This window comes from Malus sylvestris, chromosome 8 (assembly GCF_916048215.2).
Source record: "Malus sylvestris chromosome 8, drMalSylv7.2, whole genome shotgun sequence".
In the NCBI taxonomy this organism is placed as follows: domain Eukaryota; kingdom Viridiplantae; phylum Streptophyta; class Magnoliopsida; order Rosales; family Rosaceae; genus Malus; species Malus sylvestris.
The window spans coordinates 8,854,675-8,881,300 of NC_062267.1; the positions used below are offsets into that span (position 1 = coordinate 8,854,675).

Here is a 26,626-nt window from a genome sequence, read left to right on the forward strand (position 1 = left end):
TCTGTAAGTATTCGGGGTCTAAATACCCGAGAGTTCCTCGCACAATTGTAGATAACTGAGCTGTGTCCATCGGAACCAATCTTGAGGCTCCAAAGTCGGACACGTTGGCTGTGAGATTCTCATCTAAGAGTATATTTGTAGACTTGACATCTCTGTGAATGATAGGAACAGAAGCTGCAGAGTGCAAGTATGATAGCACTCCAGCAGTTTCTGTAGCTATACGTAGACGAATTTCCCAAGGCGCATTGAATTTGGATGATTTGGTTGTGTTATGGATGTATTCAAATAGGGTTCCATGGGTGACAAATTCATAAACTAGTAGGGGGACTTCGGTTTCGAATCAACAACCTAAAAGCTTGACCACATTCCTGTGGTTGATTTGGGAAAGTACGACCACTTCATTTATGAATTGCTCTATCTGGCTCTGATCTACCATTTTGGACTTCTTGATTGCAACTACTCTGCCGTCTGCTAAAATTCCTTTGTAGACTGTACCGAACCCTCCTTTGCCAATGATTCTAGTCTCATGATAATTTTTGGTGGCCTTCTCAAGTTCTCCTGTTGTGAAGATTTTTGCCTTTTCATGAGAGGATCCTTGCCGTTCTGAAAGTTGCTGTTGTAGCATGATCCCTCCATTTCGTTTGAAGAATTTCTCCTTTAGCTTCACGAGCTTCCATCTTTTGTATCCCAAATACAACCAAGAGCTGCCCATTAGTAGGGATACGAGGCCTACGCCAATTCCTACATATCCAACAAATTAATTGTAAACCCTGGTAGGTAGATAAAACCAAATCAAATATGAGTATGTATTGCTATTTAGACCATATGTACTGACCATCTTTTTTTTCACATCTTCAACATAGTTGGGATTCTTTAAAAACTGTAGAAAAGCAGTGAATCCACTTGTTAGTATATATGTGCATGCTTACCAACGCTAATTTGGATAACAAAGGTCCGATCAGGGGTGCAACCTTCTCCGTCTTTTCTACCATCACCATGGTACCCCTTGTGGCAAGAACAAGTATGGTTTCCCTCTGTATTTATACAGTTTTGCTTGCATGTATTGAGCTCTGGAACCTTGCATTCATCAATGTCTGCAGAACAACATAATCCATGCTCAGAAATTAAGCATGTTATTTTAATTAGTAGTACTAATAAAGTGAAATAGAAATACCATAGCAGCCATTTAGGTATGGATTCCCTTGGTAACCGTCTTTGCACTTGCAGCGATACCCGGATCCATTCTCGACATCATAACACGTTGTGTTGCCCTGACATGTGTAATTCATCACTTGTTTCTTCTCAACAACGTTAGTGCAGGTCTCATTTCCAACTGACCAATCGAGTACCACCGGAAGGGATGCATTTTTCAAATAATCCGACCCCAACATATTGGAGAAGAAGTTGAACTTGCCCTCTTGGACAACGAAGGAAAAACTGCAAGGATTAAAGGAGTACACAGCCGTATGATTATCAAAACTCTCTGCAGTTACATAAAAAAAAGTCATTCCTTTAGGAATGCTTGTTTGACAACAACCGATACCAGTGCAGGAACCATTGGCAACGAATTCAATGCTTCTGCATCTTGTAGTGCACCCACCAGTGTACCCGTAGGTTTCATTTTTGTAGCCTACGATGTACGCATTGGTGTCACAACCAACTGCGACAAACACGTTGTCGGTGTTTGATATAAAGAATTTGGAAAGATCGAGAGAATTGTAGAAGCCTTCAATTGGCCGGCCTGATCTTTCGTAACATTGTACGGCTGTGTATTGGGTAATGTAAAGCTTCCCATCCACGGATATGTTTGTGACTTCAATGAAATCACTCTTTCTAAGAAATGGTTTTGGGGGGTCATAAGTGCGATCACAAGTAATGAGGAAATCCTCATTTAAGTAACAGCCCTCTTTTGTACCAAATGGATATGGGATGCTAACATTCCCACATTTGTCTTGACAACCCGGCTTGACTTCTACTTCACTGGGAGGTGGAGGAGGAGAAGGAAGAGGTGGAGAGGCTAATTGTGTTTGGGCTGAAGTGGCTGCTGCTAATAGTACCTCTATTACTATTAGGAGGATGATAGGTTGCAGAAGCACTTTTTGTTTGCTCATGGTCATGGCTTCTAAGTTTTTGTTGTTGAAAAAAATGAGATGTTTTAGTCCTTTTATTGGTAGGGAGGAGGAGGACTTGGAGAGGAAGACTTGGAGGGGAAGACTTGGAGAGGAGACTTGTGAATTGATTGAGCAAACCTTGGAGAGGATACCTGCCATAACTTAGATATGACGTGTTATTAATTCTTTCCCACAACCCCGTTTTCACGGTTTAGGCTGCTCCCATTTCGCTCGCCGCTACTACGGGAATCGCTTTTGCTTTCTTTTCCTCTGGCTACTAAGATGTTTCAGTTCGCCAGGTTGTCTCTTGCCTGCCCATGGATTAAGCAGCAGTTCGAAAGGTTAACCTATTCGGGAATCTCCGGATCTACGCTTATTTTCAACTCCCCGAAGCATTTCGTCGCTTACTACGCCAAACAAAACAAAACGTAGTTCTACAAGTCATTGCTGGGAATTAAGGTGGTTGAAAGTATCTACCATGACTTTAACTTATGCCTCGGGGGAGCACGATGGCAATCACAAAGTCAAGTAATCGGAGTTATAAGGGGGCTCACTCAGGAATTGATTGGTGATGGAGCACCACCATTGACTATTCCAAACTAGGTTTATGAGTCTTAGAGGACCTACTGATATAAGTTTCTTTCTGTTTGTCCAGGTCAAAATATAAGAACATTCACTAAAATCACTATCCATGCTTCACTATCCATGCTTAAAGACATGACTCGTCGACTCTGTTTAGTCAGCTATACCTGCCAAAGCTGTTGCAATCGTTACCAATGTGTTAGGGTTTCGTTTGGTGTATCGGATTGGAATACTCACTAGACTGGAAGTATGTTTAATGAAGAACTTAATGTAAACATTAAAGTATCCATGTGTTGAAGGTAAAAGATGAAATAGTGTTGAAGGTGAAAGATGAATTAGTCACAAAGTTTGAATAAGAGATTGGAGCAAGTGACCCTTTACCACAATGGTGATGAAATGGGGTTCCACCATAAAATCAATTAGCAATATTGGGAGTAACTCAAGAACATATAAGCTCATAGATAAGTCAATCCATGACCGATGTGAGACAAATTGTCCATACATCATCAACTCTCAACACGCTCCCACACGTGTGGCCAATTTTCAAGCCTACACATGGACAACAATTGGGTGACGCTTGAGCACGTGTGGCCCTTTTGGGCTTTCATACAAGGGACAAGTCGCTCTGATACCATGATGAAATTGAGGTTTCACCATAAAACCAAATGATAATATGAGAATTAGCCTAAGACCATATAAGCCCATAGCTAAGTCAATCCCTCACCGATGTGGGACAAATTGTCCACACATCATCAACTCTCAACAAGTGTTGGAAAGGCATTGAGTCCTTGCATGACAGCGTGGGTTCAAACCCCATCAGTGGCTAATCTAACATTTAATCCAACAAAATCTATTATTTGATAAAAAAAAATTAAAATAAAAAAAAAAGAAGAGAGGGGGATTGGAAATCGATTATGCTAGGCTGATCAACCAAATTAATTAATTTTCTGTTGAGCCAATGTAAATTGTGATGGATTTTATCATCTTGTTTCATTCGTTTTGAAGAATTCAAACCGTGACCTTTATTAAGTCTTTAGTCTAGTAGTTGTTTTCACTTGATTGAAGGATCTCCATGTTTGAACGTAACTAATTGGACTTAACTAATTAATAGTCTTTCCGCACGCGCTCACGTGCATGCGAGATATATTTTTGCATCACGGGCGTTGTAAGCTTCAAAAATGTGTTGCTTTATATAATTCTTATATTTCTTAAGTGATTATTTTATAAATTGTGTGTATGCGCACATCATAACAGTTATTATTTTCTTTTTTCAATTATCTCCTTACAATATCATACCTCATATTTGAAAAATTACAATGTCATACATCATTTTAAGAATTCGTTTCAATGTCATACCTCCATCAATTTTTATGTTAAATACTAACGAAGCTTGAGATTGACCCCACTCTCTAGTCCAAATGCATTAAAAATTTAATTAAATATTAAAAAACTGAAATCATAAATTTATTTAAATATTTTTAATAAAAAAAGTGGGACCCATCCCTACAAACTCATCATCCTCACCAAATTAATCTTTGTAACCAAACACCCACAATCTCCATGCCAATTTCAAACAGAAAACCCCAATTCCCCCTAAACCCTAACCCTAAATTTCAAATTGTTAGCCCCAATCACCACCACTGCCATCGTCCCTAGCCTCCGCTAAGAAGACCCAGCCACTGCTGTGGACCCAAGAGAAGACGGTGCAGCTAAGGAGGGTCGAGCAGAACTCGAGTCAGTGGGAGGATTTGGTGGTGACCGTGGCGACCAGGTGCAGCTACGACTACGGCGAGCCGTCGAAATCCACACGCAATACCGCCACAAGATGGAGAAGCTCCTGTATAGACACCGCACCATGAAGAAGCGCCTCGGACAGAGAACCAATTCCGGCTGGCCCTTCTTCGAGAACCAGAGAACCAATTCCGGCCAGAAAACCAGAGCTCCTCGGGCCATGCCCATCTCTGCTATGGCCATGGAGGAGATGCCACATCAACAAGAAAAAGAAGAAGAGATGGAGAGATTATTCGAAAATGCCTCGTTTTTGCAATGACTGGCGGCAACATCAAAGTTAAAGAGAGGGAGAGAGGCGGTGGGGGACGGCGATGGTGTAGAGTGGAGATGAGAAAGGAAACAGAGAAGTGTAGAGTGGAGTTGGAGCAGAGGAGGATTGTGAGGATGTTTGGTTACAAAGATTAATTTGGTGAGGATGATGAGTTTGTAGGGGTGGGTTCCACTTTTTTAAATAAAAATTTTTAAATAAATTATGATTTAATTTTCTAATATATAATTAATTTTTAATGCATTTGAACTAAAGAGTGGGGCCCATCTTGAGCCACGTCAGCATTTAATAAGAAAAATTGTATGACATTGAAACGAATTCTTAAGATGAGATAAGACATTGTAATTTTCAAACATGAGATATGATATTGTGGTTCGACTTATAATTGAGGTAATTTTTTGTAATTTACCTTATTTTTTATCTCTACAGTTGAGTTACAACGATTATTATGACCTTGATTTATACTTAATGCACATGCGAGATGTTTTTTTTCAAAGCGTCCCTTAAGACATATTGTGTTAATTGTTTTCTTTCTTATACAAATTTTTACTTTTTGAAAATATAAAATATGAAATTTATTAAACTATTGTATTATGATTCAATTCAAAATTTATTAAACTACTATATTATGATTGAATTCAACAATTGCACATTTACATAATAAGGGCACACCTCTTATTAAATTAAAGAGATACAAACAACTTTTGAATTAATCTAACATCTCCTTCCACATTGCTTTGACATTTTTATCCTATCTAAGATCCCACCTACGATCAAATAAACTTCTGCATAAAAAAAGGTCATGAGAAGTCTTGCATTGTAGTCCAAGAAACCAACTGAATCAATTTTAGAGATACTTGCAAGCTTTCAGCCAAAAACACGACAATATTATAGGGAACTAGAATTACCTACAGCTGGCATGTTGAGGAAAGCTTTAAATTGAATGCCAACGGCTCTTGGTCATTTTTTCATCTTGACACTGTATGGAAAGCTTACAGCATAATATAATTGAAAAAGTTGCAGAACAATCATGAACTCAAATGGTTGTTGAAGTTTTTTTTTAATTTTCAAACGCTTTAGTTTGTCAAATTCACAATTTGCGTTATACGTACTTCTGCAATAACATAATGCATTACAATTAGAAAATATTGTTGATGCACAAAATCAGTGAGGACTTTGGTACAACAGAAAATGTCAAGTTTGTGACATTCGATAGATCGCTCCGGTCACTAGTGTGGATAAATATGTAAATGGATATAGACAGGGGAGCAAACACAAGATGTACGTGGTTCACCCAGATTGGCTACGTTCACGGAGTAGAGGAGTTCTCATTAATTGTGAAGGGTTTACACAAGTACATAGGTTCAAGCTCTCCTTTAGTGAGTACTAGTGAATGATTTAGTACAAATGACATTAGGAAATATTGTGGGAGAATGATCTCCTTTTATAGAAGAGAGTTTCTAGTTTTGTTTTGACATTGACACATGTCGTGTTGTAATTGGCTTCCAATGTTGACACGTGTCGCGCTATTATTGGTTTCTGATATCGACACGTATCGCGCTGTGCTTGGTCTCCTGGTTGGAGGGAAACTTTTATGGATCCTTGATGGTATAACGTTGACCGGTGCTCTGTAGTTTCAGGATTGGTCAAGTATAGTACAAACAAATACAATACCCAATATATGTGAGATCAAATTCATTTGAAGTCATGAAAAAGGAAAACAATTAAAACCTCAACTGTGCTTTTTTAATCATCAACATGAATTTATTTTGTCCATCATACGTTCGTGCCATTTACTTCCCCTCCATTTTCCACACAGCCATGCTTTTGACTGCAAGAGTACATTTCCCCAAAACTTGTTAGAAAAAATATGACACAGGTCACCAATAGGTCAAATTTGAAGTTTTAATGAAAAAAAAAAAACTTCTACTGATATATTGATAAGTAGAATCAAACACACACATTTGTACCTTCATACCTGATGACATTTAGTGCAATCGCCAATTGCATAGAGAGTTTAATTAAATTCCTAATTTCATTTGGTATATATAAAGACTTACAATGTCCAAGTTCTTGTTATACTTGACCCTATCTTATCTTCGTCCCACTTATTGCCTTTTTGGAGTCTTAATAATATGCACATCATGGTCACCTCGGACCTTATTTGACAACCGTGTTGAAGAAGTTGTCGTATCCTATAGCCAAGGGCTAGGAGTAAATATATTTGTGGTTAGAAAGAAATCAAACTTCATACCAACTGCATAATTAAGAACACAAGCATTATCCCTACTGTGTGTTTTAAAAAAATAAAAAAATAAAAAAATAAACTGGTTATAAAACAACCCATAAACTGCCAAAGAAAAAAAAAACTCAAATTACCCGAAAACAGAAATGAGATGCTCTACAAAATCATAATTTCATCATTCTTTCTTCAACTCAAGCAATTGGAACCACCTAGCCTGACCCATACAGTTCCACAGAAAATCCTCCCTCTTTAATGTTGAACATTTCAGTCCCAACCCGAAATGGAATTAACGCTCCATCTTTTCCCCTAGAAAGCAAAGCCACTAAAAGAAGTTGAATTCTTTACATATTACTATTGTTTATTTATTACTTATTTAGCAATTGATGAATATTGAATTCACTGTTTTAGCATTCTCTTGGTGCTATTTGTTTTGTAAGGATAAGATGAAGAAAAAAAATGATGAAGTTATGCAGAAATTGATTCAAGAAGCACCAGATGGTACTCCACCAGATTCTCTACAAGTTCCATTGGATGATGAGTTTGGCATCATGGCTGAGAACCTTTGGGAGGAAGGGAAAATTTGTTAATGGTGTAGGTATTTTTCCTCGTATGAATACATCTGGTTATGTTTCTTCAATGCCTTCAAGTTCTGAGTTAACAGAGATGAAAGATCAAATAAAGCTTTTGTCAACTAGTTTCGTCAACTTGGAAAAGGAGAATAAAGAGTTGAAAAAGAAGAATGATATTCTCATATTACAAGTGAAAGCTCTTTTAGCAAAGAAGGGGCAAGCATCAACAACTCTATAGGTACTGATGATGATCTTTCAGATATCAAGGGTGCATATGCTGAAATAGAAGACCTTGGTACGGATGAAGACTGATTTATATTACAAAGTCTTACTGTTATCTAGTTTTAGTCATGCACATGGTAGAACTTTTTGGTTAGCTCCTCAGTGTCTTAGATTTCTCTTTTGTTAGCATCTCTACATGTATAGAGGAGTTGGTGCCCTTCATGATGAACTGCCATCGAGCTGAGATGGGACACCAAAATTTAGATTTTTTTTTTGGATTTTTATGTGAGTATATGAAATGCACAAGTACTTGATGTATGTGCCCGAGTAGTTTATTAATGAAAATGCAATGGCTAATTAGCCAAAATGATCCCTGAGATTTGCATAACTCCCATAACTCATCACTTTGGTTCCTAACATTTCAAATCAATCAAAGTGGTCTCTGAGATTTTCCACCATCCATCATTTTGGTCTTTCCGTTAAGTGTTCCGGAGCTCTTGGCCGAAAGTTTGGGCAATTTTCAAAGCTTCGTAACTCAATCGTTTCTTAACCAAATTCGACCCATAATATATCAAAATGAAGATAGGAAAGTGTAGAATAATATTATACCTATTTGGAAGCCCAATGGTTGCCAGATATAGCCAAAAAATAGCCTCAAAGTTGACTGGTCTGAGGGAGAACTGGAAAACTCGCCGGAAACTGGGTAAACTTTAAACGTTCATAACTTCTTTAATACTAAATGAAATCAAGTTATTCAAAAATGCAAATCATACTTATTGACGAGACAAAGAGAATGGTACCTTTTTCAACGGCTAACTCACCGTGGTTTGGCCAAAAAACGGCTCGAAAGTGGCCATGGATAGCCACTTTCGAGCCATTTTCCAGCCAAACCACTGCTATTTAGCCATCTAAAAAGGTACCATTCTCTTCGTCTCGTCGAGAAGTATGATTTTTGTTTCTGAATTACTTGATTTCGTTGAGTATTGAAGAAGTTATGAACGTTTAAAGTTTACCCAGTTTCCGGCGAGTTTTCCAGGTTTCTCTTGGACCAGTCAACTTTGAGGCTATTTTATAATCATCTATGGCAATCATTGAGCTTCCAAATAGGTATAATCTTATTCTACACTTTCCTATCTTCATTTTGATATATTATGGGTCGAATTTGGTTAAGAAACGATTGAGTTATGAAGCTTTGAAAATTGCCCAAACTTTCGGCCAAGAGTTCCGGGACACTTAACGGAGTTTTTAACGGAAGGACCAAATGATGGATGGTGGATAATCTCAGGGACCACTTTGATTGATTTGAAATGTTAGGGACCAAAGGGATGAGTTATGCAAATCTCAATGACCATTTTGGCTATTTACCCAAATGCAATTAACTAAAGCATTACCTTATATTTGACATGAATTGTAATTTCATTTTATAAACAGGGAATTGTAATTTCATATTATAAATAGGGAATATGTATAAGTCTGTCACATATATTTCCAAAATAGGTATTTTATTTATACATAAGTGACCCAGGCTACACCACATATGGAAGAAAAATGTGACGCTTTCAGCGTCACTTATCTATTTCATAAGTGACAAATTATATAGGTCACATAATTTATTCTTTTGTGAGGCCTTCTCCATCACAATCTCCTATTTTTGTTAATTTAAACCAGTATTAAGTGAAAAGGCAATGTCACATATACTAAAAATATGTGGCACTTTTAAAATTCGTCACGTATACTTTCTGTGACGCGTTATAGGTGACGCTTGCAATGATGCTGTAAAAGCGTCATATTTGAGACGCTGTAAAAACGTCACATATTATCAAATGTGACGCATTTTTATTTTCTGTGACGAATATATGTCGTCACATAGGCCCTGTTTTCTTGTAGTGTAGGTGGAAATCAGTTAGGGTTTAAATTGATGTAAAAAGAAGGTCCCTGCTCACAAGAAATATATATGTTCTTTTACATAAATCCCATATTACCACTCACCAGTAAAAGTAAAAGGTTCTTGTGCAATGGCGGAGCTTCAAAATTTTTATCGAGTGGGCTAGCTTAAAATTTTATATCTTATAAATAAAGAAATTTGATACCGTATTTTTCATAGTATCAGCTAGCTTAAAAAAAATTCACAGGGTGAGCCAAAAAATTTTGTAATTAAACAAATCCAAACTTGTACATGTACAAGAAGCAATGAGAAAAATGATTTAAGAAAAAAAATGTGGTTTGTAAACTGCAGTATATAATTTTATATAGTTAAACCTAGAGAATTCAAATTAGTGACTAAATATATGATGGGCTACATTCGAAAATCAATCAACATTACATGTAAAATTTTATTTTTCACCGGATGCACCTGGGCTACAACCCATGGCGGCTCTGTCAGTGTTCTCGTGTGAGTAGAAGCTCTTCTTTGGTTTTCTTCCATGGCTTCTTTAGGTAGGCAGTTCATCCTTATACCTTTAATTTGTTTCATCTTGAAGTAATGGTTATTGATTAACTTCTATCTAATTTTGATATATGTGATTAATGACTTGCTAATAAATTAGGGTTTTACTATATATGTGATCTAACACTCCAAAATTCAACCCACGAGGAAATCAAGATTATGATGAGTTCGCTGCTTAGTTGTGACTAGCTGAGTGTGACGACATAGCCCTGGTGAGGGCGGATTATCCCGTTACAATAAAGCTTAGACTGCTTTACAAATGTAGTTTTCCAACTTTTCGTTTTTCTTGTCTGATCCACTCTTCTTTTTTTGTGAGGCAATTGGTAAAGTAAAAATTGCCAACGATAACTCCAAAGGGTGTAACTCCCTGCACCTACAGTAGCATCTTCATCCTGGTACCAGGAACGAAGCAAGGGCTATGTTATAACTCATGAATTTTTAGGAAACTTGTTAGCTTTCGTTGAGAGACCGTACTCTCCAGAGAATGCTTCCGTCTCTCTTTGATCGGACCAGCCTGTGAATGAACTCGTGGAGCTACTAACAGGAAAAGAGTTGCTTTTGTTTGACAAGCCAGAAGAAAGAAATTTGGCTACGTATTTTCTTTCTGGATCGAGACATGATCGCTCAGTACAACTTCTCGACGATTGTATGGTAAATGAGTCAAATGTTGAGCAGGTGAAGGAAGTTTCTTGGCTTGCAAAGAGGTGTATTTGATAGAAAAAGGAGAAGAGAGGCCAACCATGAAGGAAGTGGCAATGGAACATTGGTACTAGATGTTGAATTGTAATCTTGTCTTGGCCTAAGACAATTGATTCGGCCTATACACAAAGAAAGATCCATGCACATGCTAAATAGTTCTAGCAAATTCAAGTTGGTGGAATGCATGCATAAATATCTAAGGCTTTTTGTAAAAAGATCTAGAATCTTGTAAAATTGTGTGGTTGGTAAGCATTAGTTAGAAAGTTCTAGCAATGTCAAACTTGGCAAACCTTGCCTATAAATAGGTGAGGTTCTAAGCTATGTGATGTAACAACCAAGAGAGCAAGCAGTGAGAAGTGAGAAGAAGCAACAAAGCTTCTAAGAGTGTTTGAGTGTTTCCTCTTGTACTAAGTTTGTGAGTGAATAAAAATCTTGTGTAATACTTTGAGTATTGTTTCTTTCAATTGCCTATCAATTCTGCTGCATTACATTCTTCTTTGTGAGATAAACATCTCCAAAGTAGTTAATTCTTTTTAATTGGAGTATCAAAATGAAGGCCTTTTTGGGAGCACACGATGTATGGGAAGTCATACAGAAAGGCTACACTGAGTCAGAAGATGAAGCTACTCTGTCCCAACTCCAAAATGAGAGTTTGAAAGATTCAAGAAAGAGAGACAAGAATGCTCTTTACCTCATCTACCAAGCATTATATGACAATGGCTTTGAGAAGGTCTCGAGTGCAACCTCTGCTAAGCAAGCATGGGAGAAGCTTCAAACCTCTTACAAAGGAGCCGAACAAATGAAAAAGGTTCATCATCAAGTATTAAGACGTGAGTTCGAATCTCTACAAATGAAAGGATTTGAGTCAATCTCTGATTATTTCTCAAGAGTCTTAGCAGTTTCCAATCAATTAAAAAGAAATGGGGAAAAGTTAGAAGATGTTAGAATTATGGAGAAGATACTACGCTTGTTGGACCCCAAGTTCAAGCACATTATTGTGACGATTGAAGAAACTAAAAACTTGGAAGAAATTAGTATAGAGCAATTAATGGGTTCGCTACAAGCATATGAAGAGAAACATAAGAAGAGGTAAGGGAATGATGAGCAGCTCTTCAAGACGCATGTTCAGCTAAAGAAGAAAGAAGGAAGCTTTGACAACGAGAGAATCCAATATGAAAGAAGTCGTGGCCGAGGTCGCAAACGTGGGCGTGGACATGGACGTGGACGTGGTTGGAACTTTAACAACCATAGCAACTACAAAAGAGGAGGAAGCTCAACAAAAGGTCATGGAAGAGGACGTTCAAACTTGAGGTATGAAAAATCTCAAGTTCAATCCTACAATTGTCAAAAGTTTCGGCATTATGCTTGGGAATGTAGAGCTCCAAGCAACAGACCTGATGAGAAGGTCAATTATGTGAAAGAAGAGAGAGAAAAGAATGGCATTGTGCTACTAGCATGAAAGAACAATGATGGAGACTAAGACTATACATGGTACCTTGACATTGGCGCCAACAACCACATGTGCGGAAGAAGTAGCATGTTCGTAGAGCTCAATGAATCGGTGAGTGGCAACGTTTCTTTTGGAGACGAATCCAAAATGCTCGTAAAAGGAAAAAGAAACATCCTTATTCCCCTAAAAAATGGCAGTCACCAATTAATTTCAAATGTCTACTATCTGCCCAATACGAAAAGCAACATTTTGAGCTTGGGTCAACTCTTAGAAAAAGGTTATGATATTCATATGAAAAAATATAGCCTTTTTCTTAGAGATGACAAATGAAGATTAATTACCAAGATGAAAATCTCAAAGAATAGGATGTTTCCAATGAATATTCAAAACGATGTTGCAAAGTGTCTCAAGATATGTTACAAAGACATATCCTGGCTTTGGCATCTTCGTTTTGGGCATCTTAACTTTAGGGGACTGGAGTTATTATCCAAGAATGAGATGGTGAGAGGCTTACCGTGCATCAGCCACCCTAATCAAGTTTGTGAACAATGTTTACTAGGGAAATGGTTCAAGAAAAGCTTTCCAAAGGAGTCGACCACAAGAGCCTAGAAGTCACTCGAGCTTATTCATACCGATGTGTGCGGTCCAATAAAACCAAGCTTTTTCGGTAAAAATAATTATTTCCTTCTCTTCATTGATGATTTTTCAAGGAAAACATGGGCATATTTCTTGAAGCAGAAATCAGAGGCATTTGGAGCATTGAAGAACTTCAAAGCCGCTGTAGAAAAGGAAAGTGGCTGCAAGATCAAAGCCATGAGATCTGATCGAGGAGGAGAATTCACTTTTAAGTAATTTCAAGAATTCTGTGAAGCCAATGGAATTCGTCGACCTTTGACAGTTCCAAGATCCCCTCAACAAAATGGTGTGGTGGAAAGAAAAAATTCAACTATCCTCGACATGGCTCGAAATATGCTCAAAAGCAAGAGATTGCCTAAATAGTTATGGGTAGAAGTTGTAGCATGTGCTGTCTACCTATCCAATAGGTCTCCAAAAAGAAGTGTGTGGGAAAGACTCCGCAAGAAGCATGGAGTGGAAAAAATGACACGCCCTGATCCCGATATTCCATGAACACCAGGATAGGCACGTGCTGGTCGACACCCGAAGGTGACGAAAGCCATTTATTGAATGCAAATGCTGAGAATAAGGAATAAATAATGTTTATAAATGTAAAAGAATAAAGAATATGCATTTAAGGAACGTGTTCAGAGCACACATCTAACCTAGAACACTAAAAGAATTAATATAAAAATTGAATGAACAAATGAGTGGGTCCTACACCAAGAGGACTCGAAGATGCCGATGCGGAAGTGCCTGGATGCCGGGATTGTATGCCTCGATTCTATGTCCTGAAGGGGGCGCAAAACAAACATGAGTGGACCAAGTTGATATATATATATATATATATATATATATATATATATATATATATATATATATAATAAAACAGTTATCAACATACTAACCTTAGGTTTTATGAAAACACATATATATCATGATAAACATAGGTTTTCCGAAACCTAGCATGTCGTACAATGTCTCAAATCATAACTCATATATAATAATCACTAGTGAATGTCCAATAACCCCCAGGCCCCATGCCGGCTCCCCGTCTTTAAGCAGACAGTCAGAGGAAAATACACTTCAGGCCCCATGCCGGCTCCCTGTCCCTGTGCTACTAGCCATAGGAAACACACTCCAGGCTTTATGCCAACACCAAATAGTCGCTTGGGACGGACCGGAATCTATCCCTACGTCCCGTAGTGGAAAGGACCACTAGGTAAGTACAAAACCATTGAACATATATATATAGAAAAGCAACTTCATAGTATAAAGTCATCCATCATCTATACTATAAAGAGGTGTTCGAAACATGTTCTAAATATCATATCGTCATCCATCGGATATTCTATAAGAACATGGGTTATAGGAAAAATAGTAATAATTCAAACTAACCTCAGTAAGCATGTTATCTCAAATCGTTTCATAAAACGTAATCATTAAATCATGCCTTTCATGTATGCATTTCTACTATAAAAACATGCATTTTAGAAGGGGTCCACTCACAGTACTTCACCGCCGAAGAATCACGCAGCTAGCGAAGACAGAAACACCACTATAATTGCCCCTAAGCACATAAAGAGTCCAATTAATAAAACTATATAATAGCAATTGAATTTGAGAAAACGGACGTTGGAAACGGATTCAAAACATCGAATTACCCTAAGAAGATTCCCGGACAAATTTCGTAAAAGTCAATAGAATATTCCGCATAAAGGGTTTGGGCTGGCTAGGGTATAGGGTTTTGGTCTCAAAGAGCTTTGGGGTTTAATAATTAAAAAAGGTATGGGTTTAAAGGATTTAATGGCTAATGAGCTTAAGGCCCTAACAGAAATGGCCCAAGACCTTTGGGTTTTAAAACAAAAAAACAAAATAAATTAAACTAAAAAGGGTTTGAAAGGTATTGGGCTTGAAAGCCCGGCCCAATTGTTTTGGGTTTGAAATAAAATAAATAGAAACAAAATAAAATAAAAGGGGTTGGGTTGGGTTTAAGCACGGCCCAAAGGGCTTGGTTCGAATGGGTTTAGGCCCGAAGGCCTTGGTTTCTTGGTCTCGCCGGAGAGGAAGGCCGGAATTCGGCCGGAAACTTCCCTAACTTTAAACGTTCATAACTTTGTCAAAACTCAACGAAATCGAGTGATTCAAAAATGAAAATCATAGTTCTCGAAGAGACGAAGAGAATGGTACCTCGCACAACGTCTAACTAGCTGTGGTTTGGCCAGAAAACGCCTCGAAATCCACGGAGGTCGCCGAAAACTAGGTAAGATTCAAATGGGTATAACTTCTTCAATACTCAACGACATTGGGTGAAACAAAAAGGAAAGTTGTAGTACACAGCGAGACGAAGAGATTGAAACCTAGCACGCTGGCCAACTCGCCATGGTTTGGCCGAAAATTGCCTCGAAAATGATGGAATCCTCGCCGGAAATCTGGGGAAAGCTCCCCGAGTTGTTTCTCACTACAAACCTTCACCAAAGTACCTAAAATGAGTCCTAACTAGAGTTTGATCGATCTAAGGAAGATTAGAGAGAGTCCCAAAGCTTACCAAGGTTGAGGGTTCACCGATGAGTCCTAGCTAGAGTTTGATCGATCTAAGGAAAATTAGATAAAGTCCCGAAGCTTACCAAGGTTAAGGGTTCACCTGAGGAGGGAGTTGTTCTCTGAGCTTACGGTTTCGAATGTTTATATTCGTTCTTTCCTCCGTTGAGATGGTGACTTGGTGCATCCATGAAAGTGTGTATGGGTGTGTGTGTGTATGTTTGTATGTATGGGTGTCGATCGGGAAAGAGCCCGAGAGAGAGGTGAGCTCAAGAGGGAGAGTTAAGGGAGAGTGAGGGAGAAGAGAGAAGAGAAAAAGAAAGACTTTTCAGAAAAATAAAAGAAAATGGAAAGGGAACTGGGGGACAAAATAGGGGTATGCCCCTTGGGCACACCATTTAAGACCCAAAAACAATTTTAAAAGGAAGATAATCTCAAACATAGTGAAAATAAAATTTAAATTAGGGGTGGGGTGTAACAATCTACCCCCTTAAAAGAATTTCGTCCCCGAAATTTAAATTCACTTACTAAACTGAAATACTCTAAAATAGGAAGAAGAATATATGTATAAAGAGAAATCAAGTCAGAGTGGGTGCATTAAAGAAAATATACCACATTGTCGCGAGCGGGTTGCAAAATCCTCTATCGTGCCTCCAAGCTCTTACTTTCTTCCCCATCATTGTAAAAGTAGAAAACATACTTTATAAAGATATAAAGTCGAAAACGCATATTGACGTAAGGTCAAAAATAGGTACGCAAGATACTATAGCGTCAAAAATAGATATGTACTAACATATAGGTTGAAAATTCGAGCTGAACTTAAAAACTGAAAACAGAAACACTTCCCCCAAAACATTTGTAACGGCAAAAACAAATAATTAAAGTAAAGGAAGTTAAAATACTTATACTGAAAACCAAGACTGAAAAATGAGAGAGGGTCTCGCCCAAGAATTCGTAACCTCACGCACTCCAAGGATAGATGTGTCTTTGGATTGAGTCCCAATAATAACAAATCCAAAACTATATCAGCTGCCGTAGACAGATCTTTCTGCTCACTTGCTCAATGAACCCAACAAATAAGTTTTCAATACCACAGTCGGCCGCCCGCGATATTGATCACACATTTGTTGTCTCGATAAACAAGCAGTAATTTCTTGAGGGTGCACAATTTCTTATAATGTATTTTTGACCTTCCGAATATCAGTTCACATTACTTATCTGCCAACCAATGTTGCCTATAGAAAACTTTCACACCATGTCGCAAAAAGTGTCATACCCCACCAAACAAAATAAGAACTATCGTCGTAACAACTTCATCCAGCACCAAGCACACCATCATATTCACCTTTCTTCTTCCAAATGTGACCAACTACTCCAAAATTTTGCCAACAGAGAATCCATTTTAAAACTGTACCTTGAGATTCAAGAAAAGCGGCTACCATGTTAGTAGCATACCCAAAAGCTCAAGCCAAGTAAGCAGAAAACTAGAACTGATCTTCCTCAACAAGCAATATCTCTAGGGAGCTATTGTAGTACTCAATCCATCTCTCCATTTTTGCTTAGTTGCAGATTTCTAGTCAAATAAGGTCAATGTTGGAGGAAAGAAGAAGGACTCTCAAGTGATCAACCTAAAAACCCCATAAGAGCACACACCATTCAAGAGAAGTTTAAAGATCTTCCGATTCTCGCCTTGACCGCGCTGTGGTGCCATTCTAGAGTGCACCAAACAGATCTGCTATAAGTGTTTCAACATCCACATACTCACAACAATAAGGTTCAGAAGTGAAGCAGTGGAAAGATGCGTTGAGACGAACACATATCGTTGGAAAAGAAATGATGTGATGCCTATAAATTATAGTAAGATAGTGATACAATCTGTTAACCTTCTGTACTAAAACCTTCATCCAACTCTTACTAAATGATCGCACAAACCTCACGCCCACGTGCTCTCGAACCGAAGGATTCTGATGCAAGGTAGTGGAAAGCTGTGTTGAGGCGAACACGTCACATCATCGAAAAGGTCTACTAGAGTACGATATGATGGTTATGAATTGTAGCAAGACAATGAGTGGTGACCATTCAATTCAGCGTGAAGATAGTGATGCAATATGTTGTTTTCCTGCATTACAATCTTCATCAATCTTTTACCACAAGACGGCTCCAACCTCACACCCACGTGGAACTCTTTTTGGTAAACCTAGCAAGCTTGTAAAAATATGATGCTCCTAACGTTCCTGTCTGAATCGATGAGAATTGGGCGCACACTTCCGCCGAATCAATCGATTGTGAATTCCTCACTGATTAAGCGAGAAACCATGTCGAGAATGCAAGAAGAACACTCAAGATTTTGAGGGTCAAAATAAGTCCATTAAATCTAAAGTACAAGGTATCTAGTTGAGTAAGAAATCATGTCGAGAACAAACGTTTTTTCTTATTTATTATTTTTTAATTTTTTTACACCCTTCGTGTAATGTTCCAACCTGATCCAGTTCACATTGAGAAACAAACAAGCAAATGAAGGTAAAGATGTATAAATAGAAGTCACTGTTTCTAATTATTCGGTTAAACATCATCGTAAGGTTGACTGGTTTCTTAGCAAAAAGGAAACAGGTCTAAGCTCAAGAATAGTTAAGAACTGTTAATAAGATTTGACAAGGCCAAAGACATTTCAAAATTCACAATACTTTGTGCAAGCTGTTTCAAAGTTCAAAAATTAAAAATAGAACCTCTGAATCAGTAGAATGACGAAGAAGAAAGATACAAAGCAGCCTGCAAATGCATGCAGTGGCACGATTGGTTACCTTAAAGTAATGCTCTTGAGCAAACCAAAGCTCAATGAGTCCAGAGAAATTTAGAGCAAGTTCGATCTTCATACAATGATGAATATGGTGGAGTCTCAAGCCATTACACTGAAAATTACAAGGTTGAACAGCCAGTAGACAAGAGCACTGGTCAGTTAGGCTACAAGCAAAAGGCTAAGTTCACCTTTACTGAAAAGTACATGGACACTAAGCTAGGGTTACCATCGAGTACCAGACCCATGTGAAGTTTAAGGAGTCTGTTTATCCAAACAAGACTGGATCTTCATCATCCAAGTCCAACTACCACAACAACAAGAATCGCAACTCCATTTTGGGAAATTGATGATAATATCGTCCATTACTGAGAAGTTTCCCAAGAAAAGTATATAAACTAAACGAAGTCAACACTCGAAGAATTTGATGTGAAGTTGACGGTCAAAGGTTAGTGAACTTGACTTCACTGTTGGAGTAAGCAAGAAGTTTATTGATAGAACAATCGTCGAGAATTGCTCTAAAGATCCACACTAATTTCTTCAGTGGTAATGAGTCTGAGAACATTGATTTGCTCCCACCAAAAACCACTTACTAACCGTCGTCATAACTAGCATTTACTCGTTTTATCCCAACACACACTTCGAATGTTTCTAGTAGTTGTCACTGAAATATGACTCTGCCCGCCATTCTTGGGGAACGCATGTTGCAGAGTGATATCACCGTTTCAGAACTCCAGTTGGTCTTAACCAATTCGTACCGCTAAGATTTTTCTGTTTCCCAAGATTTCGATGTAGAGCCAATTCCGCCAGTAATTCCTAGGGAATGCATGTTGCAGAGTGGCATCGCCATTTTGGATCTACAACTGGTCTTAACCAGACTTCCGCAAACTGATATTTCTAAAACATGTTGCTTCCAAGTAACACCAACTCTGCTCGCCATTCCCAGGGAATGCACATCGCAGAGTATCGTCCTATGTGGAAAGTCGTCTAACAAATCAAACACGTCACCGATGAAGCATAATCCCAACATGAATTCTTGTATTTCAACCAGAATGTGACAATTCAAATAGAGAAAGTTTTGTACAATTGCGTTGAATGACACCAAATCAGGAAGTCGGGACACCCAAATGATGCCATGACCGACACATTACGAGAATATAAGAGAATCTTAAGTATGATCTGAACAAACCAGGCTCTAATACCAATCTAACACACCCTGATCCCGATATTCCACGAACACCAGGATAGGCACGTGCTGGCCGACACTCGAGGGTGACGAAATCCATTTATTGAATGCAAATGCTGAGAATAAGGAATAAATAAGGTTTATAAATGTAAAACAATAAAGAATATGCATTTAAGGAACGTGTTCAGAGCACACATCTAATCTAGAACACTAAAAGAATTAATATAAAATTGAATGAACAAAAGAACGTGTCCTACACCAAGAGGACTCGAAGATGCCGATGAGGAAGTGCCTAGATGCTGGGATTGTATGCCTCGATTCTATGTCCTGAAAATGGCGCAAAACAAACATGAGTGGACCAAGTTGATATATATATATATATATATATATAATAAAACAGTTATCAACATACTAACCCCCAAGTTTTATGAAAACACATATATATCATGATAAACATAGGTTTTCTGAAACCTAGCATGTCGTGCAATGTCTCAAATCATAACTCATATATAATAATCACTAGTGAATGTCCGATAACCCCTAGGCCCCATGCCGACTCCCCATCTCTGAGCAGACAGTCAAAGAAAAATACAATTCAGGCCCCATGCCGGCTCCCCGTCCCTGTGCTAATAGCTAGAGGAAACACACTCCAGGCCCTATGCCAACACCAAACCGTCGCTCAGGACGGACCGGAATCTCCCTACGTCCCGTAGCGGAAATGACCACTAGGTAAGTACAAAACCATTGAACATATATATATTGAAAAACAATTTCATAGTATAAAGTCATCCATCATCTATACTATAAAGAGGTGTTTGAAACATGTTCTAAATATCATATCGTCATCCATCGGATATTCTATAAGAACATGGGTTATAGGAAAAATAGTAATAATTCAAACTAGCCTCAATAAGCATGTTATCTCAAAGCGTTTCATAAAACGTAATCATTAAATCATGCCTTTCATGCAGGCATTTCTACTATAAAAACATGCATTTTAGAAGGGGTCCACTCACAGTACTTCGCCGCCGAAGAATCACGGAGCTAGCGAAGACGGAAACGCCATTATAATTGCCCCTAAGCACATAAAGAGTCCAATTAATAAAACTATATAATAGCAATTGAATTTGGGAAAAAGGACTTTGGAAACGTATTCAGAATGTCGAATTACCCTAAGATGGGTCCCGGATAAATTTCATAAAAGTCAATATAATATTCCTAGAATATTCCCTGACGGAATATTCCACATAAAGGGTTTGGGCCGGCTAGGGTATAGGGTTTTGGTCTCAAAGGGCTTTAGGGTTTAATAATTAAAAAGGGTATGGGTTGAAAAGGTTTAAAGGGTTTAGTGGCTAACAAGCTTAAGGCCCTAACAGAAATGGCCCAAGGCCTTTGGGTTTTAAAACAAAAAACAAAATAAATAAAACAAAAAAGGGTTTGAAAGGTATTGGGCTTAAAAGCCCGGCCCAATTGTTTTGGGTTTGAAATAAAATAAATAGAAATAAAATAAATAGAAATAAAATAAAATAAAAGGGGTTGGGTTGGGTTTAAGCACGGCCCAAAGGGCCTGGTTCGAATGGGTTTAGGCCTAAAGGCCTTGGTTTCTTGGTCTCGCAGGAGAAGAAGGCCGGAATTCGGCCAGAAACTTCCCTAACTTTAAATGTTCATAACTTTGTCAAAACTCAACGAAATCGAGTGATTCAAAAATGAAAATCATAGTTCTCGAAGAGACGAAGAGAATGGTACCTCGCACAACATCTAACTAGCTGTGGTTTGGCCAGAAAACGCCTCGAAATCCACGGAGGTCGCCGAAAACTAGGTAAGATTCAAATGGGTATAACTTCTTCAATACTCAACGAAATTGGGTGAAATAAAAAGGAAAGTTGTAGTACTCAGCGAGACAAAGAGATTGATACCTTGCATGCCGGCCAACTCGCCATGGTTTGGCCGGAATTGCCTCGAAAGTGATGGAATCCTCGCCGGAAATCTGGGGAAAGCTCCCCAAGTTGTTTCTCACTACAAACCTTCACCAAAGTACCTAAAATGAGTCCTAACTAGAGTTTGATCGATCTAAGGAAGATTAGAGAGAGTCTCGAAGCTTACCAAGGTTGAGGGTTCACCGAAGGAGGGAGTTGTTCTCCGAGCTTATGGTTTCGAAGGTTGGTATTCATTCTTTCCTCCGTTGAGATGGTGACTTGGTGCATCCATGAAAGTGTGTATGGGTGTGTGTGTGTACGTTTGTATGTATGGGTGTCGATCGGGAAAGAGCCCGAGAGAGAGGTGAGCTCGAAAAGGAGAGATAAGGGAGAGTGTGGGAGAAGAGAAAAGAGAAATAAAAAGACTTTTCAGAAAAATAAAAGAAAATGGAAAGGGAACCGGGGGACAAAACAGGGGTGGGCCCGTTGGGCACACCATTTAAGACCTAAAAACAATTTTAAAAGCAAGATAATCTCAAACTTAGTGAAAATACAATTTAAATTAGGGGTAGGTGTAACAAGAAAGCCAGGTATCTCTCATCTAAGAGTTTTTGGAAGCATAGCCCATGTACATGTATCAGACGAGAGGAGAACCAAACTCAACGACAAAAGTGAGAAGTTCATCTTCATCGGATATGATTCAAATTCAAAAGGCTATAAGCTGTATAATCCAAACAATGGGAAGACGTTGATCAGTCGAGACGTGACGTTCGATGAAGAAGAAGAATGAGATCTTGGCTCTCATGCAAGTGATCTCAGCTTCTTTCCCCAGTTTGAAGAAGAGAATAAACAAGGGATGATGGAGAAAGCAAGAGAGGTTCAACAAGAATCCACTACTCCACCTGCCTCACCGACATCAACCAATCATGGTAATTCACCAACATCAGCATCGTCAAGTGGGAGCCTAAATGAAAGAGAAGTATCACGCACAAGAAGTATACGAGATCTCTATGAGGTAGCTGCAAGACTTGATAATCCTACGTTTTTCTGTCTCTTTGCTGATTGTGAACCAGTTAACTTCCAAGAAGCATTGCAAGATACTAAATGGAGGAAAGCAATGGATGAAGAAATTAAAGCAATCTAGAAGAATGATACATGGGAACTCGCTAGTCTTTCGAAATGACACAGCCATCAAAGTCAAGTGGGTGTATAAGACAAAGAAAAATGCCAACGGATAGGTCCAAAGAGACAAGGCGAGACTAATGGCGAAGGGTTACAGTCAAAGAGCCGGAATCAACTATGATGAGGTATTTGCACCCGTTGCTCGTTTGGAAATTATACAATTACTAATTTCTTTGGCAGCTCAAAACAGGTGGAAGATTCAACAAATGGATGTAAAGTCCGCCTTCCTAAATGGAGTCCTTGAATAAGAAGTCTACATTTAGCAACCGTCAGGCTATGAAATTAAAAGGCATGAAGACAAAGTTATGAAGCTAAAGAAAGCCCTCTATGGGTTAAAACAAGCGCCACGAGCATGGATAGTCGCATTGACAAGTACTTCCAAGAAAACAAATTCACCAAGTGCCCTCATGAACATGCTCTTTACGTCAAAGTCAAACATGGAGATATTCTAATTGTGTGCTTATATGTGGATGATCCAATCTTCACCGGAAGTAATCCAAGCATGTATGAAGAGTTCAAGAGAGTGATGACCAAAGAATTCGAGATGACTGACATCGCGCTAATGGCATACTACCTAGGCATTGAAGTTAAGCAGAACGAAGAAAGCATTTTCATCTCCCAAGAAAGCTACACAAAGGAGATACTGAAAAAGTTCAAAATGGACAATTGCAAGCCCATAAGCACGCCAGTAAAGCGCGGAGTCAAACTAACCAAGCATGACGAAGGAGAAAGTGTAGATCCAATATTTTTCAAGAGTTTAGTTAGAAGTTTGCGCTACTTGGCATGCACAAGACCAAACATCCTCTATGTCGTCAGATTAGTTAGTCGCTACATAGAGAATCCCATAACTACACACTTGAAGACCGCCAAAAGAATTCTTCGATACCTTAAAGGTAGTATTAACTTTGGCTTATTCTATTCAAGTTCTAGTAACTACAAACTTGTTGGATATAGCGACAGTGATTGGGCAAGAGATTTCGACGATAGAAAAAGCACTACTGGATTTGTGTTCTTCATGGGAGACACTGCATTCACATGGATGTCGAAGAAGCAACCGATTATCACTCTCTATACTTGCGAAGCTGAATACGTAGCTATTACCTCATGTGTCTGTCATGCAATCTAGCTAAGAAACTTGCTAAAAGAATTAAGCATGCCACAAGAAGAGCCAACAGAGATCTATGTCGGCAACAAGTCTGCAATAGCTCTAGCAAAGAATCCAGTATTCCATGACAGGAGCAAACACATGGATACCCGCTATCATTACATAAGATAGTGTATTGCAAGAAAGGATGTGCAAGTGGAATACGTGAAGTCTTAAGACCAAATTGCAGACATATTCACTAAGCCACTCAAATAAGAAGACTTTATCAGACTGAGGAACTCAATCGGCGTCACAAGACAAGATTAAGGGGGGATGTTGAATTGTATTCTTGTCTTGGCCTAAGACAATTGATCCGGCCCATACACAAAGAAAGATCTATGCACATGCTAAGAGTTCTAGCAAATTCAAGTTGGTGGAATGCATGCATAAATATCTAAGGCTTTTTGTAGAAAGATCTAGAATCTTGTAAAATTGTGTGGTTGTTAAGCATTAGCTAGAATGTTCTAGCAATGTCAAAGTTGGCAAACCTTGCCTATAAATAGGTGAGGTGCTAAGCTATGTGATGTAACAACCAAGAGAGCAAGTAGTGAGAAGTGAGAAGAAGCAACAAAGCTTATAAGAGTGTTTGAGTGTTTCCTCTTGTACTAAGTTTGTGAGTGAAAAAAAATCTTGTGTAATACTTTGAGTATTCTTTTTTTTTCTTGCCTATCAATTCCGCTGTATTACATTCTTTTTTGTGAGATAAACATCTTCAAAGTAGTGAAGTCTTTTTAAGCCCCAACACTAGAGGGACTGAGAGGAGTGCAGGTACGTAATGCATCTGTGGGTTCATGATGGATCTAATCTACAAGAGACCGAGCATTTTCTCAGTGGAATATCGTCGGAAAATGGTAGCAGCTATGGATAAGGTGAGCATACGAGTTCCGGGTACGATGCCATGAGGAATTATAGTATATCATTACCACCAGGAAGTGGTGGGAGATGACCGGCTACATGTGGTGAACAGCCCCATTCTATTCTATGTACAAAAAGTATAAAAATATTTGTCTAAATGTTTGTCATTTTATCCTATCTGTATTGACAAATGTGTTAAAATTTTTATTTTTATTTTTGTGTTAAAAAAAGGTAAAAAGCATGCATGCACGTGTGTTATACATTAGAGTTTTTAAAAATGTGTAATGTTGTGAATGACTGAAATCTGTACGGAAAATTGAAGTGTTTTAAAATACGCTAGTACATATATTATATAGAGAGCTTTAATGAAAAGAGTTTGAGCTAAGTTTATTTTAATAAAAAATCATCCTATATCTTTATTTAATGGAAATGGTTTAAACTTTAATGAAAATGACAAAAGTTAATATAATAAAAAATAAAATAAAGTAATAAAAAGCTGATGCGCAGGACCCACGTGTCAGTCACACACTACTTCTAAAACTGGAAGGTACTACACTATTTCTGAAATTTAGCACTATTTTTGAAACTGAATATTATTTTTGAAAACTGAACACTAATTAATTCTGAAACTAAACATGAGTACTACATTATTTCTGAAATTGAACACGGGTATTACACTAATTTCGAAATTGAACACATACACTATTTTTGAAACTGTAATACAGGTTTACGTGCACTAACTATTTTTGAAAATGCACACAGGTTGGCATATAATAGAATCATCTTAAAACTGTCAAGCATTGCATAGATTAACCACCGTTATACATTATCTTCAAACTCGTCATTAATTTTTTTTTTCAATATGAACTTAAGAGCCTATTAAATCAATTTATACCCAAGTTATCAACAAGGGACGTGGATAATTCATCAATAAGGATGAATTGTATAACCTGAAGGGGAGGGCCCCAATTGGTAGAAAAAAAATCGCAACCCCTGGAGTTATCCTGCACTTGGAAGAAGAAGTAGAAAAATGAATAAATATAGTGATAATTTGATTCTTCGTCGCCGTAGTAAATAGGTGAGAAATTAGAATTTGTTTCTTCATCTTTACAAAAAAAAAAAAAAAAAAGAGTAATTAATTGTGACACATTCACTAAAGCAGACAGCTAATGCGCTCCACTTATTGAACAGGGTTCTATAGTCGGTCCGCGACCCCTGGATGCTGAAGGCGTCCTTGGGGTGATCTAGTAGTTCCTACAGGGTGGAGACAATGGGGTCAGTCCATGGATTTTTCTTCTTTATGACGCATTTCGCTTAAAGGGTTGAAGGGAGATAGTGCATCAAGCTGTTTGCAAGTGCCAACTTGATATTGCAGTCAGTTTGATAATGATTGAGTGACAATTCTTTTTCAGCCCGAACCAAGGAATCCCTTAAATATGATGCAAAATGAATCTTGTTCTATCGTTGGTCAAAGATTTATCTATGAACATTATGAATCGGAGTTTGAAGAAGGCGAAGGAGTCCTCGACCCGCAACGGATAAAGGAGGATTTATTCAATCACATAGTTTGGGTTCCACTGAAAGTGGGGATGATTGAGATTGTTTAAGCAACTCACATAATCGTTGACCTCTTGCCAATTGATTATGAGTAGCTTTATCAAGATTACAAGCAAATTATGCAAAGGCTTCTAATTCTACAAATTGTGCCAATTCCAATTTTGATTTGCCAGCTACTTATTTCATGGCTTTAATTTGAGCTGCAGATCCTACCCTAGAAACTGAAATACCTTATTATACTACTAACTATGAGACCAAAGATACTGATATTTTGGTAGCATTTTGTGTAACTCCTCAACCTGGTGTTCCACCTGAGGAAACAAGGGCCCCTGTAGCTGTTGAATCTTCTACTGGTACATGGACAACTGTATGGACTGACACTAGCCTTAAACGATGGATACTAGGAGCTATGCTTATCGACCCGTGGAGTGCTATAGCTAATGCGTTAAGTGT

At 38.2% G+C, this 26,626-nt stretch overlaps 2 protein-coding genes and 1 long non-coding RNA gene across 4 annotated transcripts in view; all 3 read right to left on the minus strand.

Moving 5' to 3' along the window:
* LOC126630930 (wall-associated receptor kinase 2-like) overlaps positions 1-2,002 on the minus strand; it is a 30,581-nt gene extending 28,579 nt beyond the window's left edge. The window contains exons 1-3 of one of the 2 annotated variants that reach the window (XM_050301082.1): positions 1,175-2,002; positions 930-1,094; positions 349-741 (exon numbers count right to left, since the gene is read on the minus strand). In XM_050301082.1, the coding sequence (XP_050157039.1) occupies positions 349-741; positions 930-1,094; positions 1,175-1,508 (892 nt within the window). In that variant the 5' untranslated portion in view covers positions 1,509-2,002. The remainder of the gene's footprint in view (positions 1-348; positions 742-929; positions 1,095-1,174) is intronic. The other variant, XM_050301081.1, reaches the window with a different exon arrangement.
* LOC126630928 (phospholipase SGR2-like) overlaps positions 1-26,626 on the minus strand; it is a 44,413-nt gene that overhangs the window by 4,699 nt on the left and 13,088 nt on the right. The window lies entirely within an intron of this gene.
* Positions 4,136-5,182, minus strand: LOC126630932 (uncharacterized). The gene is made up of 2 exons (XR_007626155.1): positions 4,629-5,182; positions 4,136-4,592 (listed from the first exon to the last, which is right to left on the minus strand). It is a non-coding gene; the product is annotated as an uncharacterized LOC126630932 (long non-coding RNA).